The following is a 20,245-nucleotide window of genomic DNA, read 5'->3' as shown; positions in this document are numbered from 1 at the left end:
TCGAGTGGAGAGAAGTTTCTCAATATTCTTGCATTAACATTTATTACCAAGGGTTAATGAACCTGGTCCCCTCTAGTCAGTGGTTACCACATAACAGACATTAAGTCCATAAGGATCCACAAAATTTACATGAGAAAGTACTTCTTTACACAGGACAAGCTATAAAACATTGTCCAATATCTCTCTCTGCATTCTACAAGAAGATGCAGTTAAGGATTCCATACTTACAATGAAGTGATCTATTATTTGTGTATTATAATGCTCATATCTTTTGGAATTAGGTTTCATTTACAGGCAGTTTTATAGATACTGTTAAATAACTGAAATATTCTTTATAAATGATAACTGATTTTCATAGATTCTTTGAAGTAAATTGAATGTTTAAAATAATGAATTGCCATAATTTCTGACTGTTCTGGGGCATTTCTAATGATGGAGAGCACGTACTCCAATACTGAGCAACATATACCAACCCTTTGTAAGTCAAACAGCTTCATTACAATTGCAATTTTTGCTGTGAGTTTTAGGGCTTTGGAAGGGTTGCAGTTGGCGAGTTTTTTGATACAGGAAAAGTCCCAGATATAAGAGGTGGAACACAGAAAGCTACAGCACAGCTGCCTTAGTAACCTGCAATGGTCCCCACCTAAAGTGACCTCTTTTCAGAATGGGAGAGTAATTTCTGTCCCTCCACTGCTTGACACCTTTTCTAGATGCAAATAACTTATTCCCACTGATTTTATTTAACACAACAGTGTGTGTCTCACAAACTGATGCTAGTCTTGAGTTTGCTGAGCAAGCTTATTGACACAAAATATTATTTGCATTATTTTTCTGGTAGTCAGGGTACAGCCAGCTTTCTGCTGACATTTCAAGTCTGTTGTAAGTCAACATAAGATGCTTCAGGAAGCCTTACCCTGTAGAGGTTAAGGTTTTGTTCCTCTAGAGTGTAGAACAGGCTTTCCACCATGCTGTTGATTCTTCAGAGGATTGTGGCTGAGGAGTGGCTTCAGCTATGATCCACTTTACCTTTGCGTTTTCATAGCATCACAGATTTTAGGTAGTCTAACATCACTGTGTCCATTTCCTAGACAATCTAGTGGTGGCAAACTCTGATAAGGATCCTGTCATTCCAATTGCAACTGGTTTGTCCATAGGCATATATGTATACATGTTGTATACATTTCTTGCTGGATTTGTCCCTACTTATACCAAAAAATATGTATAAATATGGGTCTATTTTGTCAGCTCTAAAGAGGACAGAAGTTGTTTAAGTTCTGTTTGTTTTGTGATCAAATAAAATGTGACAAGATCAATGAATAATGAGGGTTACATACTTGCTACTAAAATCCAAAAGATGCAAGATATGTAAGAGTTGTATGCCCAGGTGTAATAGGTGAGTTCTTTGAGCAAATGAAGCTAATATCCAGGCATGGCTAGATGAATAGAGAGGAGGATTCAAGAACAGCACCATATTGTATATAAACAAATTCAGTTGAGAAAAGGAGAAGAAAGATTGAATAAATAGAATGAAACACACTATTTCACAGAATCACACAGAATCACAGAATGTTAGAGATTGGAAGGGACCTCGAAAGATCATCTAGTCCAATCCGCCTGCCGGAGCAGGACACCTAGATCAGATCACACAAGAACGCATCCAGGCGGGCTTTGAATGTCTCCAGAGAAGGAGACTCCACAACCTCTCTGGGCAGCCTGTTCCAGTGCTCTGTCACCCTCGCTGTAAAGAAGTTTTTCCTCATACTCAAGCGGAACCTCCTATGTTCCAGCTTGAACCCATTGCCCCTTGTCCTATCACTAGATGTCACAGAGAAGAGCCTGGCTCCATCCTCCTGACACTCACCCTTCACGTATTTATAAACATTAATTAGGTCACCCCTCAGTCTCCTCTTTTCCAGGCTAAAGAGACCCAGCTCCCTCAGCCTTTCCTCATAAGGGAGATGCTCCATTCCCTTCATCATCTTTGTGGCTCTGCGCTGGACTCTCTCCAGCAGTTCCCTGTCCCTCTTGAACTGAGGGGCCCAGAACTGGACACAATATTCCAGATGCGGTCTCACCAGGGCAGAGTAGAGGTAGAAATTAACCACAAATCTCCTGAGCCATTCAGTCCCCCAGAGTAAGCTATCTGCTTAACATACATAAAAAGCAGTAGATCATGTGAGTATTTCCTAGTGCTTGACTGATTCTTGTAGTGGGTCAGTGTCTTGCTGGCCTCGTTAGCAATGCCATCAAATTGGAAGACACAAAAATAGTCAGAAAAAAGTATTTTCACAAAGATTCACAAGGAATAGGATGGTCATCTCAAAGGAATTATTCCAAAGTCACCACACAATCTAAGAGGGTTCACAAGCCTTTGTTCAGATGACTTCTAAGAATTAAACCTCAGGAGATAAAGCACGTCAAGGCAAGGCAGAAAAGGAAGGTTTTGCTAAATCTGTTTTCACGCAACCTTCAGCTCAATGTTTTGAGTTCCTCACTGAGCAGTTATCTTGTCATTGAACAGCAAGACTGAACTGCATTCTTCTGTCTTTGTAATCAAATCATCTTTTAGCTTAAAAATTGGTGGGGAAATGGAGGATTGTTTCTTCCTTAGTTCTTTAATCTGTAGTATTGGGGAGAACATATCTGTAGTTTTATCTCAAGCATAAGCTTTGGGGTTTTTTTAACAAGGTCAGCTTTGCCTCAGAAGCAGATCTAATTACTATTATGTCCATCCTGAAGAGATGTCCCAGAGTATTGTGAAATTCTCTCCTTATACAGGGGTCAGCAATAAAGTAATAAAGGTTGTAAGGTTGTCATGGCAAAACAAGAAACAGAATAATGTACTTCTAGTTTTTGAGATTTACAGTCAGCGTTTAGAGTGATAATTTGCTAAACACAATGATTTTTTTTAAAAAATTCATGAGGGTGATAGTAGATAGCTAGAAGTAAAGGGGTTAGAATGAAGAAGACAGAAAATGGGATAAAATATGGTAGAAAACGTCATGGTTTATTCAGTCAGAGAGCTTGCTAAGGTCTAACCTAACCTGATCTTTAAGCAGTAATTGTAAGGCCTAAGAGTGCCTGCCTGTATCTGATAGTTTTTGGGTTTTTTTTGGTTTTTTTGGCTCCAGAATAGTCTCATGAAGGTTTCTGCTCCATCTTTCCTTTGGATACTTTAAACCTAAAATGAATATAACTTTATGGATGTGTTACAGGGATCAAAAATATAAGGATAAGGCTAGACAGCACAATTACTCCTTTTTGCTCCCAATTCTTTGTGATAAAGAGATTAGAATTTGGTGAAGATCAGCCCTAGCTTGTCTTTTTTCCTTGCTAGTTAACATATTCCAAGGAAATTCAAAAACTAAATTTAACAAAGTTATCTGCTAAAATACTGAAGTTGAACTTCTCTTAAATCTGCTACCACAGTTCCCAGGTAGCATGCTAACGTAACTGATGACAATAATATCCAGGAAGAAGAAAAGAAAGTGCACATGTTATCACAGTACTAAAATATATTTCTTTCTTATCGCAATACAAATATCAAGTAAAAATAATTAAGACTTGCCTTTTGTGAGAATAGCAGCTGAGAACTAGAGTTTATCCACACTTTTTTCAAAAACAAAACTCCATCTTCCTGGAGTGTTTATTAGTCTGAGTGTCTTTATATGCAGACAAAGATATACAAGCAAGAAATTTTTTTATAAAATGCATTATAACCTGATGCTGCAAGCAACTTAACAGTCATCTGAAAATAATAATCTCATAAAATATTATAGACCTTTTAATGAGTGTGTTATTAATAGCTCTTCCCCAATACCGGTAACCATCTGCGACTGCTTCACCATCTGTGATTGCTATTTCAGTTTGGGAGGGGGAAATAACAGCGGTAAATTTACAATATGAATTAATAGCCAACTAGACCTACTGTAGATGATTAATTTGTCTTTGATTATAAGTACACACTGAGCATGAGAAAATTACTTTCTTTGATTTGTTGGCACAACATGGGTTTGGGAAATGGCCACAGGAAGCTGAAAACAAAATTAAATTGCGTTTGCTGAAATCTGAAACATGCAAAAGTTGATGGAATTTAGATGAAAAAGGATGAAAAGAGCTTAAAAGGCACTTGAAAAGGTAGTGAATGTTTCTTTAAAGATCTGTGACAAATGATGTGTTGATTATTGTGATTTGCTAAGGTTAGGTAACAAGGGAGCAGCAAAAGAGGGTTATCAACACTTATTAAAAACTTTTACAAATTGTTGATGATATATTAGAATAAACAGAGAAAATAGTGATTTATAAACTCCTAATTAAAATTAATCATGTTGATTTATTATCTGAGTGAAGTAGCATTTATTTCAGGAGAAATTCCATTTTTAATTAATAACAGTTAATACTTGCTAAAGTGCTGTCCTTGCCTGCAGAGGCAGAAGTGTCAAGTTGGTTAATATTCTTTTTTACTTCCCTTATTAAACTGTGATAAAATGTTTCCATATTTTGCTGTTTAACACAGCTGCATTCTGTCATGGCTGAAGTGATTATTTTTAGTGTATGTTATAGATCAATCCCTTTTCCTTTACTAAGGCAAAATTTGTCAGAAACTGTTGGGGAGATAGGATAAAATTTCAAAACCATTCAAGTCCCACTTTTTAGTGTATCTACATTGTGTGGGATCCTAAATTTTCTTCAAAACTAAAAAGAACTTTTCAAAAGTCCTAGTAATTTAGGGTGCAATTTAGATTGCGTCTAACCAGTTGCATTGCCTACTTTCTAGTGGATGAAGAGAGATGGGCACCTCCAAAAAATGACTCATCATTTGGAAGGTAGATACTTCTAGATCAGGAAAATCACCCTTCTGCCATTAACTGTGGGGAAGTTTGGACATCTGGATTGAACTTGATTCCTATATTTTTATGCTGCCTAACTTTTTTCAAGTTTTAAACTGTAGCTTTGTAACTGGAACAAATTTTGTTTAAGAAAGTCTTCACTTAACTGAAGAAAGCTCACACCACTTTTGTAAAGCACAAGAATCTTCCCTGAAAATATATGTGTAGCAGCAGAGGTGAGGCAAAAATGACAAGGTGGACTAACGACTACCTGTTGTAGCAAGTGTGTTGGCACCAGAAAGTCCTGCTTTGGTGTCTGGATTTCAGTACAAGTTATAGCTACTCAGTATGCACTCAGTGTCTGGCTCAGAGACTCCAATTCGATTGCACAGATTATACATATATATGAATATGTATATATGTACATTTATATTTGTACATTTATATTTATACAAATATTTTTCTATTAGATGTTATTTAAAAAGAAAGTATGCAGGTCTATTTATATTCCCCTCCCACACACACGTGTACTGTATATGTTTATGTGTAAGCATATGGAGATTAAAGAAACCCTTTAAAATTACAGTCAATTGAATGTCAAGAATATAAAGTAGATTTTTCAATCTTAGGCTAAACAAAGTCCTAGTGAGTGTCACCCTTATTTTGCGTTATATTGCTTATCTTCCTGACCTTTAACAGACTGATTGTGGCATTTTTTCATGCTGTTTTCTGCTGCTTGCTCACAGATACCACAAGCTTCCTCTTGGTCAGAGAAAGTATGTGGTTAAGATATAAAGCCATACCTGAAAAAAATTTAAGCATCTTGTGGTTAATTTGCAATCAAGCCTCCTGAACAGTGATTCAGTCTTGTTTCTTCTATTTCAGACAAAAGCTTCAAGCATAACTCCATCAGGCACTCAAAAGAAGGTGAAGAGGACTCTGCCCAACCCACCTCCAGAGGAGGCAACAGCAGGAACTCAGTCACCATATACTTCTGTGGGATCAGTTTCACGCAGAAGGATTTGTAGGACCAATACTATGGCCAGAGCCAAAATTCTTCAGGATATAGACAGGGAATTGGATCTGGTCGAACGTGAATCAGCCAAGCTTAGGAAGAAGCAAGCAGAGCTAGATGAAGAGGAAAAAGAAATAGATGCCAAGCTGAGATACTTGGAAATGGGCATTAATAGGAGGAAAGAAGCCTTGCTAAAAGAAAGAGAAAAGAGAGAACGTGCCTATCTCCAAGGAGTAGCAGAAGAACGTGATTATATGTCAGACAGTGAAGTTAATAATACCAGGTCAACCAGAATAGAAACTCAGCACGGCTTGGAAAGACCACGTACTGCGCCCCAGACAGAATTTAATCAGTTTATGCCACCACAAACTCAGCCAGAAACAGAGTTTGCCCCTGCTACAAGCCCATATGCTCAATATCAGTATTCATCTCCTGCCCTGCCTACCCAAGCACCATCTCAGTTCACGCAGCAATCACATTACCAACAACAGCAGCCTTTGTATCACCAGCAGGTTTCACCCTATCAGACCCAGACAGCTTTCCAAACAGGATCTACCATGTCCTTTACTCCACAGGCTCAACCTCCACCATCTCAACAGCCATCATATCAACTCCCATCACAGATGATGGTGATACAGCCCAAGCCAAGACAAACAACATTATATTTGGAGCCTAAAATAACAACAAACTATGATGTAATTCGCAATCAGCCTCTCATGATAGCACCAGTTTCAACTGACAATAATTATGCAGTTTCTCAGCTAGGCAGTAAGTACTCTACCTTGGACTTAAGGATAGGGCTAGACGAGAGAAACAGCATAGCAAGCAGCCCTATATCAAGCATATCTGCAGATTCATTCTATGCAGATATAGACCACCACCATACACCCCGAAATTATGTGCTGATTGATGATATAGGAGAGCTTACTAAAGGAACAGGAGCACTTGGTTCCAGTTTTAGCCTCCACGAGAAAGATCTGACCAAAACAGATCGACTGCTTCGCACAACTGAGGCCAGGAGAGCACAAGAAGTGCCAGACTTCCTAGCACCACTGCAGACTTCTTCTAGGTTACATTCCTATGTTAAAGCTGATGAAGACCCAATGGAGGACCCTTATGAGCTCAAACTTCTGAAACACCAGATAAAACAAGAGTTCCGTAGAGGTGCAGAAAGTCTTGATCATCTGGCTGGCCTCTCACAGTATTACCACGCAGAGGGCAGCTACAGGCATTTTCCAAAATCTGAGAAATATAGCATAGGTAGACTTACTCTTGAGAAACAGGCTGCTAAACAGCTCCCAGCAGCCCTCCTTTACCAGAAGCAGTCAAAACACAAAAAAGCCTTGATAGACCCCAAACTAACAAAGTTTTCACCTATCCAAGAAGGCAGAGACCTTGAGCCTGACTATTCAACCTATATGACTTCTAGCACTTCAACACTTGGGGGAATTACTACTAGGGCAAGGCTTCTTCAGGATGATATCACTTTTGGCCTTAGAAAAAACATCACTGACCAACAGAAATACATGGGGCCACCACTGACTTCATCCATTGGAGCAGGCCTTGCGACTGCCCTAGGTCCAACAGTGAGATCCACATTACAAGATGAAGCAGACAAGTCTTATAGCAGTGGTAGTAGATCTAGGCCCTCATCTAGACCCTCATCAGTTTATGGGCTTGATTTGTCATTGAAAAGGGATTCTTCCAGTTCTTCCTTAAGACTGAAAGCTCAAGAAGCTGAACCCTTAGATGTTTCCTTTAGCCATGCAGCACCTTCTGGAAGAACTAAACCCACCAGTCTACCTATTAGCCAAAGCAGGGGAAGGATCCCAATAGTAGCACAGAACTCAGAGGAAGAGAGCCCACTAAGTCCTGTTGGTCAGCCAATGGGAATGGCAAGAGCAGCAGCTGGACCCTTGCCACCAATATCCGCAGATACCAGGGACCAGTTTGGATCGAGCCATTCATTACCTGAGGTCCAGCAACATATGAGGGAGGAGTCACGGACTCGGGGCTATGATCGAGACATAGCCTTCATCATGGATGACTTCCAGCATGCCATGTCAGACAGTGAAGGTAAATTAGGCCACAGACTGGTATCTTACTATCACAATGAAAATCCTCATTTCTATGCATGTGTCTAATTTTTGTTATACTGCAAAGAGTTGTTCTTTTTTCTGTTCCTTGGTGCATCTTCTGTGTATCTACATTTTTAGGGTTTGATTTGGTTTGTTTTATTTGATTTTTTTTTACTTTACCCTAACAGCAGTTTCTGGATAGTGTTAAGCTGCTCTAGCATGCTCACTGTATTGTTGTTGATTCGCTTTCCTTTTGGTTTGCTTGTGCATTTTCCTTTTCACTTGTTGATGTCTACTTTTCTAATGAGACTGTGTAGAATACTCCATGTACAATACATACTCTACCATTAGTCTTTATGTGGAGCCTTCTCCAGTGACTGTAAATCATTGAATGTATTTGCAACAGTTTTTTGTTGGGATTTGGAAATAATCTCCCAAATCCTCTAAAAAACTCTAGTAATTTTATTTGCATGAAATTCCATGATTCAAGAACTGGTAATTCCATCTCCCAATGCACCACTTTAGATCTGCATTTATATAGAAAGAGTATGCTCATTAAGTATATATTGTGTGTTAGAACCATATAGAGCTTAATGTGATAGCAAAATAGCATTCTACATGTAGTTTGTTGAAAGCATCCTGTCCCGTGGACTTCTGTGCATTCAGAATTGTGATGATGTAAGATAATTTGTCATTCAGATGGTGCAAGACAATCTCATCCTTCAATAAACTTGCATAAAGTATTTTACTTCTGTTGATGGATTATGCAGCATAGCTGGTTTAATATGCACCCCATACAAAATGTCTGCCAAATAAGCACAAGAGTTTATCTCACTTAGGTTCGTGAAAGGAACCTTTCTGATGTATTATAAATGGTGCAATTAAAAATGTTTCCTCTGAATAAGTACAGCAGAATGTTAAAGCTGATGTTAAGTACTAAATAATTGCAAATTTTGTATTAGTTTTGTTTCAGTCAGTTCAGACAATATATTCTAAATTGTTTAGAAATCATAAAGACAGTTTGAAAGAAATTGAAATTAATATGTTTGAAATTGTATGCACTCCCTTAACTTTTTCTTCTGTGTATTTACTGCACAATAAAAGAGACTTTGCATGTGCTATATTGTCTGTAAATGGCAATGATTGTCTCAAAAGACACATTTGCATGATTATGAAGTAGTATGGTTTATTTTTCAGGTTTATATTAACCTCAATGTTCGTTATCGCATTACTGCTTTTTTATATAAGCTCAATCTTTCATAAGCATTAGAAAATTTCAAAAATTTAGAAAATTTAACCTATTTGCTTTCCTGATACAACAATATATTTAAGGGTTCTGTTCTGTAAGTTCCTTTTCATATTTTTTAGATATTTACAACATCTTCATGTAGTCTGTTTCAGGGGAGGTTGAGGGCCATCAGCTTTTTTTATTTTTATCAGAATTGTGTTTTCACTGTTCTTAAATTTTTAGCACACAGCGTCCTATAATAAATCTGAAGGAAGTTGAGAGAAAGTCCCCAAGTTGCATCTCATATCATTCATCTTAAATAAGCAGATGTTATCTTGTCTCAACCTGACTTGTGACTTTCAGAGTCATCCTAGGGTCACATTGTCAATGACACAGGATATTTCCTCCTGAAAACTAAGGAGAACCAAACAGGAGCAAAAAAGCCTGCTTGGTGCTATTCTACCTCATATGAACAGGTCACAGGGAATTATATTTCTGCACTACAGTGCATTATGTTTCTGTTATATATTTGTACAATGCATGCATGTTACATTTTAGTTGGAACATATTTTGTTTTTAAATTAGTCTCTTATTGATTACAATCTTTCAGAAGTATTCTAAATCAATTCTCACATTCCTTGTTAGATTGACTTATCCTTGAATACCAGGGCTTCCCCTTTCAGCAGTATTCTTCTAATTTCTATCAAGCTTCTGTTTCTTCACAAGTAACTTATTTTTGCATCATTCTATGTAACGGCTTGAGAAATAAAACACTTTACGATATTATTTTCAAATATGCTAATAGCAAGTAACTTGAATTGAAAATAATATAATTTTGATGTAAGGTAAAAAATATTCCAAAGAAGCAATTGCAGTTCTTCAGAAAGTTGTGGCCTTCTTTTCTCTGGACTGCAATTCTCTCTATAGCGCCCTGACAGATATTCTGGCATGTTGCATCCAGCCTTTTAAGACAGTTTGCTTTGCTTTTTCTTTTTTTTCCATTTTTCTTTTTTTTAAAAAAACAACAACTGCATAGTATTGATGAGATTTCATGAAAATAAATCAGTCAAGCACTGTCTTAGGAAAACTCTTCTTGTGCTAAAGCTTGAATTTTCATCTTTAGAGACTTTTAAAAATGAATGTAAGCCCAGGTATTAAATTTAAATTGTCTTTCTTCAGTTCAAATTGAGAGATGTGCTTGTCTTTCTGTTCATTTTTTATAAGTCACATTCTGTAACAAATACCAGAAGCGAATACAGATAGGCCTTTGAGGGCAAACCTTCTGTTTCTCACTAAGTACACCTACACACTGTAACAAATCTTAAAACCATGCTTCAGCACATAAGTAGTCCACTACACCAGGATTCCAAACTTCAAACAGGTTAAGAAAATGGCTTTAGTGGCAAAAGAGCACAACATCCAGAGGTTCCCATTGAAAATTAATATCATTCTGAGCTTTTGAAACACCTGGTATTTTCTCAGGATGCCAGGTACCATGAATCTCTAATCCAGCAAATAGCTCTTTATTCACCCCAAAGCTGACGCAGTTTCCCCAAACTATTAAGTATGTTGAAGATACCAGTTTTCAAGGATGCTGAAGCTAGGGCTCAATTTTATGAATGTACATAGTCCCTGCTGTTCAGCTGAGAACATATAAAACGTACCTTTTCTCATCTGAAGGTTTTTGGGGTTTTGGGGGGTTTTTTAGGTTTGTTTTTTCTTTCTTCTAGTGATAATTTGTTAATTCTACCATAGAGTTTAGAAGTCTAAAATTGAGATATGAAGATATCAAGACATAACACAGCTGACCCCTTGTAATTTTTCATTTGTGGGATTTAGACTGATCGCTGTTAATTCTCTGATCAAGTTTCTTGGACTCCACAGCCTGGAGTTCAATCTCCCCTTGTTAAACTGTGTGCAGTTAACAGTGTGGTACTTTATTCACTCTAGCAGGAGTTTTTTACAGATGGAACCATTGGGCTGCATCTTGTTAGTCTTCAAAAAGGGGTGTGTCCTTTAAGACTGTCAGTGATTTATCTTGGCTTTTCTCACATTTCCAGATGAAACAAATCCCAGTTAATCAAGCCAAAACCAATTGTGTGTGTATGTACATCTGAGTGTGGGGTATGTGTGTCTGTATACACATACATACATACCTTTCTTAATTTCATATGAAATACATACATTCATCACCGTTTGATAAAAAAGTAGGCTGGTCTGAACTGCATTATGGGATTCTACATATGTGCTAGCTTTTCAAAAGAAGAAATTGAGCAAAAGTTATTTCAACTGAGACAGGAGGAGAGAAAAAAATATCATTCTTCTGCTCAGCTAATGACACAGATTGTGATAGTCAGCATTACTATCTGGGATCAGGAAAATGCGTTAGGTTCTTCATGTAAGCTTCAGTAAGAAGTTCTGTCAGGATTAGTTATGAACCAGCCTGGTGCAGGCACCAGTCAATTGTCATAAATGTGTAAAGCATGAAGGATTTGCATATTAGATTATAATGGTTTATTGAGAACAACTGATCTATAACTAATCACTATCCAGACAAGCATCAACCTAATCACTAGCCAGACAAACATAAACCTTTAATAATGTTTCTATTAAATTCATATATGCTGATCCAAATAATATTTTCAAAGCATTTCATATCAGATTAAATTTGTGAACAGTTAGGAAGGAGATTGCATAAAATCTGAACCAAGATTAAGAATTGTCCAAAGGCCTAGTATAATGTAGGATGGTTTTTTTACCACAAACAAAATATTATTTTTCAAAAATCACGCATATATATTGCTCCTCTTTTTGGAGAAATTTAATAAATTAGTAATGAAAAAACACAACTTTTTTTTATTCTCCCATTAAACTTTTTTCATATTATTTGTTAAACAAACTAGATTATGTTTACTTTAACGACTAAATAGAGAAGATTATGCACACTACCATTTCTCATTTTAAATTCTCTTCTGTGTCACGGAACAATTGCATTCACTCTTGTTACTATAGCAACAACTGACCTTATTTAAGGTTTGCAGTTTCTGGTGGTTTTGCTGAAACAAATATTGTCTTTCTTTGAATTCCAAATTTATCTTGCTTATTAAAGCATAAAATTCAAACTTTCATTACATTTTAATTAGCTGCACATTGTTTTGGTTTACACTGATGGGCAACATAGATGAAAATCTGTATGTTGTACAGTGGAAATATTATTAAATATATAGCAGCTGATTCTGATCCCAGTGGGGTGAAGCCTATGTCAGTTGACCCAATAGTCAGTAAGCATCAATATATGTATTTGGAAAACTGATTTCAATTAAATGGTGTTATTTGATCCCCAAAGAGTGTCTAGCACAATATATTTTATACGGGTTTAAAACTGTTGCAAATATAATATAAATATTAGTCTTATATTAGAATTACTGCAGAAAGATCGCTCTGGCTAATTTTCCGTGCACAAAGGTTCATATTGCAAAATCGAGGGATGGAATTCAAAATGTGAACACTTGCAATATTTGTGCTTAGAATTACAAAGAATATAGATTGCTTGATATTTTCTTTGATTTGATATCTTAAAGGAGTCCAAATTTTCTTATAAGTAGTTCTAGATTATTTCCAAAATATTTTGAACAATATTCAGAAGTTTAGGAAATATTGGAGGCTGGCTTTTGAGGGTTGGTTTTGGGGGGTTTTGGTTTGATTTGGTTTTGCTGGGGTTTTTTTTGTTTTTTTTTTTTTTTTCTAGGCTACTGCAAATAACTAATTAGACAATTTTTTTCATCAAACATTTTATAAATGTGTGAAATCTGCAGTTTATTTCTGAGCTGCAAGAAGGAAGGAAATGGCTATAGCGCTTGGCAGTGGGTTTCTTCTGTTATTTATTATCCATAGTTGTGACATAAACAGGATCTTCTCACTTTGTTTTATCACTTACAGCTAAATTATGCCTGAGTTTAGTGTCTCAAGTCTCACCTGTACCTTTGCTTTAGCTGCATGGCCAATTAGTAACCACTCTGCATGTTTGCTATGCACAATGCACATTATTGCCCTTTGCCCAGCACTGGATCAGAACATTTGACCTGTCCTTGGTTTTCAAAGCCTATCATCTCCGTCGTGAAGAAACAGATTGGTTTGACAAGCCCAGGGAGTCTCGTCTGGAGAATGGACATGGCCTCGACAGAAGGCTGCCGGAGAAGTTGCCCCACTCTCGGCCACCAAGTCAACACCAAGATCAAGTAAGCTTTCAAGTAAGCTGTACCTTTAGTTTTTCAAAGGTTTGACAATTTAATCATACTGTCAGATAGTGTAGGGACTACAAGATTAGTCAAATTCATTGCTACATTCATCTGAAGTGCCGCTGAACCTGTATTTGCCATCAGTACTTGATGATGAAATTAGACTAACATTCATCTACAACTCAGTGTTAATTTGCAGGTTGTCTTTTGATTTTTTGAAATCTATTTGAAAGGAGTTATATATCTTACATAGATATCATATATATATATCTTTTATATATATATATCCTATCAGAATGTATCTGATTGGAGAACTATCTCTACATTGAGTATTCCTATTAAAAATAAAACTAGAAAAAACACCAGTGAGTCCCATTTTACTTTATCAGCTTTATCCCATCCAAATTCAAGCCCCTTTAGTAGTTTAAGCAAGAGAGTTGCTTTATCCTGTTGACAGTTCTTCACACTTTTAGTTGGTCAGTATAATCCCAGCAGTCTGTGATCAATTACTGAATAAATCCACAGGACTTCATCATTCTAAGCATTAGAATGTTTCATCTGTTATAGCTAGAAAGAAAATGAGTATATTCTGCTTTCAAGCTTGCCAACTTTGAAATCTAGTTCACCTTAGTATAACACCACATATCCTCCTTGTATTAATTAAGTTTATATAATTCAACTTTTTAAGGTCTTCACTTGATTGTCAGTTACCATTTTTACTGATTGATTGAGATTACGGTCTGTTTTCCCTGAGATGCAATGGATGCAAGAGAAGGTGTTGCACGGCCCTTTTGTGGTGCTTAATAGGTTATATTGCTCACATTAAATCCTCAGATAACATACAAACAGGAATATCCTACTGTCATGCAGCCTTAGAAACTTTTTTGCTCATGAGCATTTTTACTGACATTTGACAACAGAATGTAGTTTTTCTGAAGTAAGGATGTAGATTTTCTGAAGTAAGCATTCAAATATCTTACAACATGAGCTTACTTATATTTTTCCCTCTTTTTTGATCTCTAGTTTAGAGATTTTATATTTTTTTAACTTTTATTTTATTTTAGAGATTTTATTGAGATTTACACAGCCTAGGTTGTACTGAGAGTACCCATGTCTTGTTGAGAAAGAGGGTTTTATAAGATGCAGGTCTTACAGTAATCTATTCAAATAACTCACTCTATGAAACAAACTCATTGCAGGATAAAGGAAGTTTTAGAGTCTTCACAACTCTTAATATCACTGGCAATAGATTAAAAAGTGTCTATTTGAGCACTTTAATCCTCAGGAGAAATATGCGTTATTATGAGCGTACATAATTGCACAGCATGAAGTAAAATTAAAAATTTGCTTTGAAAATCAGGTTTGTCCAAGAAGAGGGCTACTGTTATCCTGAGCTCTGTGACATGGAGGTGGTCAGTGAGATGTATTTAACTTTTAGCACTCCATAGCTTTTGCCCTGGGGAACAGTTGCAGGTCAAGTTACTAGTCACAAAGGTCTGATCTTTGTTTTTTCTCTTGTATAAATAGCCCTACACTAGGACCAGCTGAAAGACTTAGATCGAAATTTTTCAAGAGGAAGGTTAAGAGGCCTGAGAGTTCTTGTTTTCTTGGATTATTTCCAGAAGGAGAATATACTTTTTTTTCTCCTGGAAGCTGTTGTGATACCCCCATGTTTATATGGAAATCGAGATACCGCGTTCAGAATCTTACCAAAAACATTTTTTAAGGTTTTGTAAAATATGGGATCGATATTGGAGAGTGAACATGTCCTAAACAGTTCTGTGTGGTGTCATGTAAAGCCTCTGAAGAAGAAAAGTGGTGTGGAAGCGGAAGCTTTGCAACAGTTCCCTCTTGAACTGTTTCCATACAGGTTAGCTACTGTCCTTCACCCACTGGTGTGGAGGAGAAGAGAGAAATGCCAGTTCTCATCAACTCTGCTTCATCTACCATGTCAAAATGTTTGTGTATGTTAGGTATCTTCTGTGAACCTTCGTTTGAGATAACTTAAACCAAAGTATTTTCAGACATATCCAGAAATTAAATTACTTTAAGACAAGATAAAAACAGTCACAGCCATTTTAAAAAGTTTCCTTAGCTCAACATTGAATTCTGAAAGTATAACACTTAGCAACAGAAGGAAGAAGATCAATATTAGCGCCTCTCCTTTTTAGCGTCCATTTTATATTTTAAAGCTATCAAGAAAAATAAATAATTTTCAGGTCAATGAGTGTGCTGAGACAAAGTAAACACTCCCTAAAGGCTTTTCAGTCCTTTGTCTTCTGTAAAAAAGAAGTTACTGAAATCATTGTCCCACGCTGTCTCCCTCCTGTATCCACTACTCAGTTCTGCACAGAGACCTGTAGTGTCTAAGCACACATACTCTGGAGCCAAAAATGGCAAATTGTTCTTCATCCTGACCATCTGAACAGGTCCACCTTCACCCAGAGCTGTCTTTGTTGCAGAGGCTTTCCTGAAATCAGTTAGGATGGCAGTTTGCTATTTAGCATGGTAATTCAGCCATTTCAACTCCTTTAATATCCGGTACTGAGCAAGAACCAGCCACAAAAGCAAGTGCTTGCACCAGTAGCACTAATTTGCTTTAACTACATCAGTCAGAGTTTCCAAATACACTTATACACTATAAATTTACCATTTGTATTTTCTTCTTTGTAAAAAAATGTGAATATTTTGCTGACCACTACAACATTTGTTTTCCAGAAGGTTTTGTTTCACATGTGTGAAACATCAATTTCCTTACTAGATTAAATCAGAACTGCTTGATTATGTCTCACAGAGCTTGTACAATTAAAGGTAATAAATAAAGCACAACTGGGCTCTTGAACCAAAAGCACAGCAGAATGACAACCTTGAACTTCCAGGTTTCCATGGACATCTTATAACCTAGCAGATTAAACTTACATACGGTATTATGAATATTAAAATATATTTGTTTCTATAGCAACTTCTGTAATGCTACATAGTGTTCTTAAATCACATTAAATTGCAGTGCAGTTTAGTATCTTAATAGCTGTTTCCCAACATAGTGACTCTAAACTGCTTACCTGAGGAGAGTAAACATGGTTTAAACCTAATAAATACATAATCTACTGCAGATAGATCTTAACAACTAATCCTTGTTGACTTCAACAGTTTGTTTAGTTGCTGCCAGTTGAGCAGCAACTTCTTTAGATCTCCAAACACCAAGGCTTCTTTTGTTATTATTTTCTATGAAGTTTATTTGCATATTCTGAAGTAAACCATCTGTTTCAAGCAGTTTGGGAATGAACAGTAGGAGGAGGCACCAGGGACGTACAAGATCATGACAAGGAGATGGACAGTGAGGGTGTATGAACGGGAGATAAGGAGATTCTCAGTGAAGGGTTCTAAATACAGAACTTTCAGTTATCATAAGTGGGTCTTTTTAAGCCCTAAATGAATAACAAAACCCTAATCTCATCATAATACCAGTGTATTGTCATCAGTTCACTTTAGCAACAGTTTCTAATCACATAAAGAAGGCTAGGGCTCTGGAGATGCAACCTTTTGAATGTCAATCCCCTGTTTCTAAAAGGCCTTGTCTTGGTTCCTGGGTCTGTACCGTTTGCGTGAAATTTAAGTCATGCCTTTTTAGGGGCACTCGAATATTTAGAAATTATGAAAAAATGTGTCATAAGGTTAGCAGTGGGGTTAAAATGAGAAAATACTGTTTGTGACAGAGATCCAGAAGGCTACCTGCAAACTTTTGTTCCACAATTTTTAAGTCCATGTTGCTTAGTTTTAATTGTTCTCCAACTAGCAAGGAAATTTCATTTTAATTTGTAGTAAACTGCTTTCTCTGTTTGAGGCTTGGGAGGGGGAGGAATTTTGTGATTCAGATTCTCTGGAAAAAATTATGAGAAATAGGACATTTCCAAATTTAGCGTAATTGTTAAAATATTTAATCTAATGCGTGAATTCTTAGCCACCCCCTCACTGTAATTCAGGATGGAATTTATCAGGCATTTCTTAGTCACCCAGAAATGTTGTTCTCAATGCATGACAGAAAGACTTCTAAATCACAAGTCAGAGTTCTGTGGTGACCTAATTGCAGAAGCAAAGGCCACTACTGTGAAATTTATTAATGAGCAGGAACATTGTATTTGTTAGGTTTTTCTTCAATAGTTCTTTTGCAAAATATCTCCATCATCAGGGATCTATCAGTAGAGAGAAGTTTACAACTTCAGGATTTCTAGAGAACCTGGCATTCGTGCTCAGCACACAGGAGATGCAGATGTTCAAAGGGGCAGGATTACCTTACCTGTGGAAATTCTTGGTGGCAGCTTTCACAGGGCTTGTGCACTCATCCAAGTACACGTGGTGCTCAGAAACTGAGATACATACTGTCTAACCTTGAGCATCCACTGTCCTGTTCCCATATAACTAACTCGGGTAAAACTTCCCTCGAAGACTGTTTTTCCTAAAGGAGTACAGCCAGGCATAGGTGCTGATATTCACTTTATCAGGCCCTAAAATATGGATGGGAATGTGCAGCACCATCTAAAAACAGGAATTACTGTGACTTTGGTGACCTGATCCAAAGACCAGTTAATACGTTATAGCTGTTGCTATGTTCTTTTTGCCCGGAATACTGAAATACACTTGATGCATTTTATTTCTTAAATACAGCACAAAAGAAATGTATTCTTCTTGTCCTCGTTACCTTATAAAATTCCCTTATATGAGGCTTCCATAGAGTTTCTTTATCAGACAAAACATGTAAAGACAACAAAGGGAAAATAAAGTGTATATTTAAACTGACTTTCTGTACACGTTAGAAAACCTCAGCACATTTGTTTGGCATTCATTCCAGTTTTTGGAGGGGCTTTCAGCTGACTTATAGCACAAAACATGTGACAGAGCTCACATTCCTGGAGGAGGCACTTTATAGTCCAGTTTTCATTTAACTCACTGGGATGCAGCCCCCAAGGTCCCACTGAGTAATACACAGAAAAGTGTGACCCAAGTCCCATGTCAGCCCAAAGAGCGCATCAGAAGGGAAGATACCCTGATGAGTCAAAATGCGGCTGTGATCTGAAGAGGATGGCTTTGCCAGTGCTGAACTGCAAGTACACTCGAGTACGCTGAATGTTCCCAGAAAGGTGAGGAAAGGATCTCCATGGCAATGACAGATGGCAGGAATCTGTGGGTTTTGTGGTGAACAAGCAGTATCAAGTCACCTTTTGGCCTGATGACCTAAATCTCAGCTTGGGGACTTGCACATCCTTCATTCCTACAACTTTGCAGAGGAGGGGCTGCCGCTGCTGTGCCAGGGCTCAGATTTAACACTGTCATGGTTGTGCAACTTCAGTGGGGTCCCTCTGTACCTTCACTGGGGTACCTGGGGGAATAGTCAGTTAGAAGGATCCCCTGGCATATATTCAGGTGAAGGGAAATCACCTTTAGTGAAAGTTAGATGTGAACACTTGGAAACATGAAATAGTTTGTGTTCTACAAGGTTTCAAATATACCACTGTTTTTTCCTATTCAATCTGCCACTTTCAGACAAATACTGTTTGGAAGGTAAATGCCTAATGACATGTTCAGTTTAAGTACTGATTCCCACCAACAATAAAAAATAATATGCTACCCTGAATGCTAATAAATTTTAGTGCTTTTATTCCAACTGTATGAATCACCAAGATTTATACTTATCATAAAATTCTGGAAGTGAAAGTAATGAGGAAGTAATGGACTAAAGTAGGAGATTGTCTGTATTTTATTATATATTTGTCAGCAAATTGTGTCCAATATGGCATTGAATATTCTTCTATTATTATTTACGCAAAAAAAAAAAAAATCTATAGAATGCTGAGATAGAGCAATTAAAAAAAAAATGTGAACTGAAGTTTATGAGCTGCAATGCTCCTCAGTTAGATTGAATTGCTCCCAACAAAATGGATCCCAGGTAAAGATGTGTTCATATGGGTTCGTACTGCTTCTCTTGAGTTGCATTATTTTGCATTCTTTTTTATTTAATTAAAAATAAAATTAGATACATTATTACAGATTTTTTACAATTTTATGTAAGCTACACATGACAAAGACGTTATTTTTACTGTTAAATTACACTTGCTGAATTTCTGATAATGTCATTAAAAACAGCTATGTCCCTATCCTAGCATGGAAGTCTCATGGCACTTTATACAGTGCTGGTAGTATTAGACCCTATGTCCTAGCAAAATTTGGTGATAAATCCTAAAGTCTGTCTGATCTCAAGTTCTAATTTATTCTAGAGTACTTGTCTCCTTTTTGTCCTAGATTAATTAGAGCCAATACTACTCTCAGTGCATTACGGGAGGATTTCAGCCTTCTAGATACAACATTATCCATTGGATAAGAAGCTGAATTACAACCAAAGATGCATAAACTCTTCTGCTCACTGTGGGATTGAGCTAAGCGAGTCCCTTGACCTCTCTGTTTCCCTTCCTGTCATTTATGTGTGCTATCCATTAACATCATAAACTCTGCAGGGCAGAAACAGGGTTTGAAGTGTTTGGGTCAAGAGGAGCTTAATCTCTTTAAATGTTACTTAAATATCAGTAATAGCAATAAACTCTTGGCAGCAGGCTGCTGATATACTCAGGCTGCTGCATATTCTTCCTGATGAATATTGTCCTTTGCCTCCTGGACTCTGCCTCCCCCAAGTCCCGTCCCGTTGATGCTCAGCCTGGCGCAGGCACGGGCAGCCACACTCTCTTCTATTGGTCCAGGTGCAGCGCTCAGGCTCAGCATCACCCTGGCAGAGAGGTGATGGAGTCTGCTTTGCTTCCAAAAGACTAACACTACAGGCAAAGAGTGTGTGATAGCTGTGAGGTGTG

General features: G+C 37.2%; 1 protein-coding gene across 1 annotated transcript in view; it reads left to right on the top strand.

The window, feature by feature from the left end:
* Positions 1–5,714: 5,714 nt before the first annotated feature.
* The window catches only part of LOC104463306 (protein piccolo-like), a gene marked incomplete at its 5' end in the record, with an annotated part of 93,336 nt that continues 78,805 nt past the window's right edge, over positions 5,715–20,245 (top strand). Inside the window, 2 exons of the mRNA XM_010075573.1 lie at positions 5,715–7,920; positions 13,252–13,388. Coding sequence (XP_010073875.1) covers positions 5,715–7,920; positions 13,252–13,388 — 2,343 coding nt within the window. The remainder of the gene's footprint in view (positions 7,921–13,251; positions 13,389–20,245) is intronic.

The sequence above is a fragment of the Pterocles gutturalis genome, unplaced genomic scaffold (genome assembly GCF_000699245.1).
Source record: "Pterocles gutturalis isolate BGI_N339 unplaced genomic scaffold, ASM69924v1 scaffold29467, whole genome shotgun sequence".
Taxonomy (NCBI): Eukaryota; Metazoa; Chordata; class Aves; order Pterocliformes; family Pteroclidae; genus Pterocles; species Pterocles gutturalis.
The sequence above is the reverse complement of the archived record's forward strand: the minus strand, read 5'-3'. Positions and strand labels throughout refer to the sequence as shown.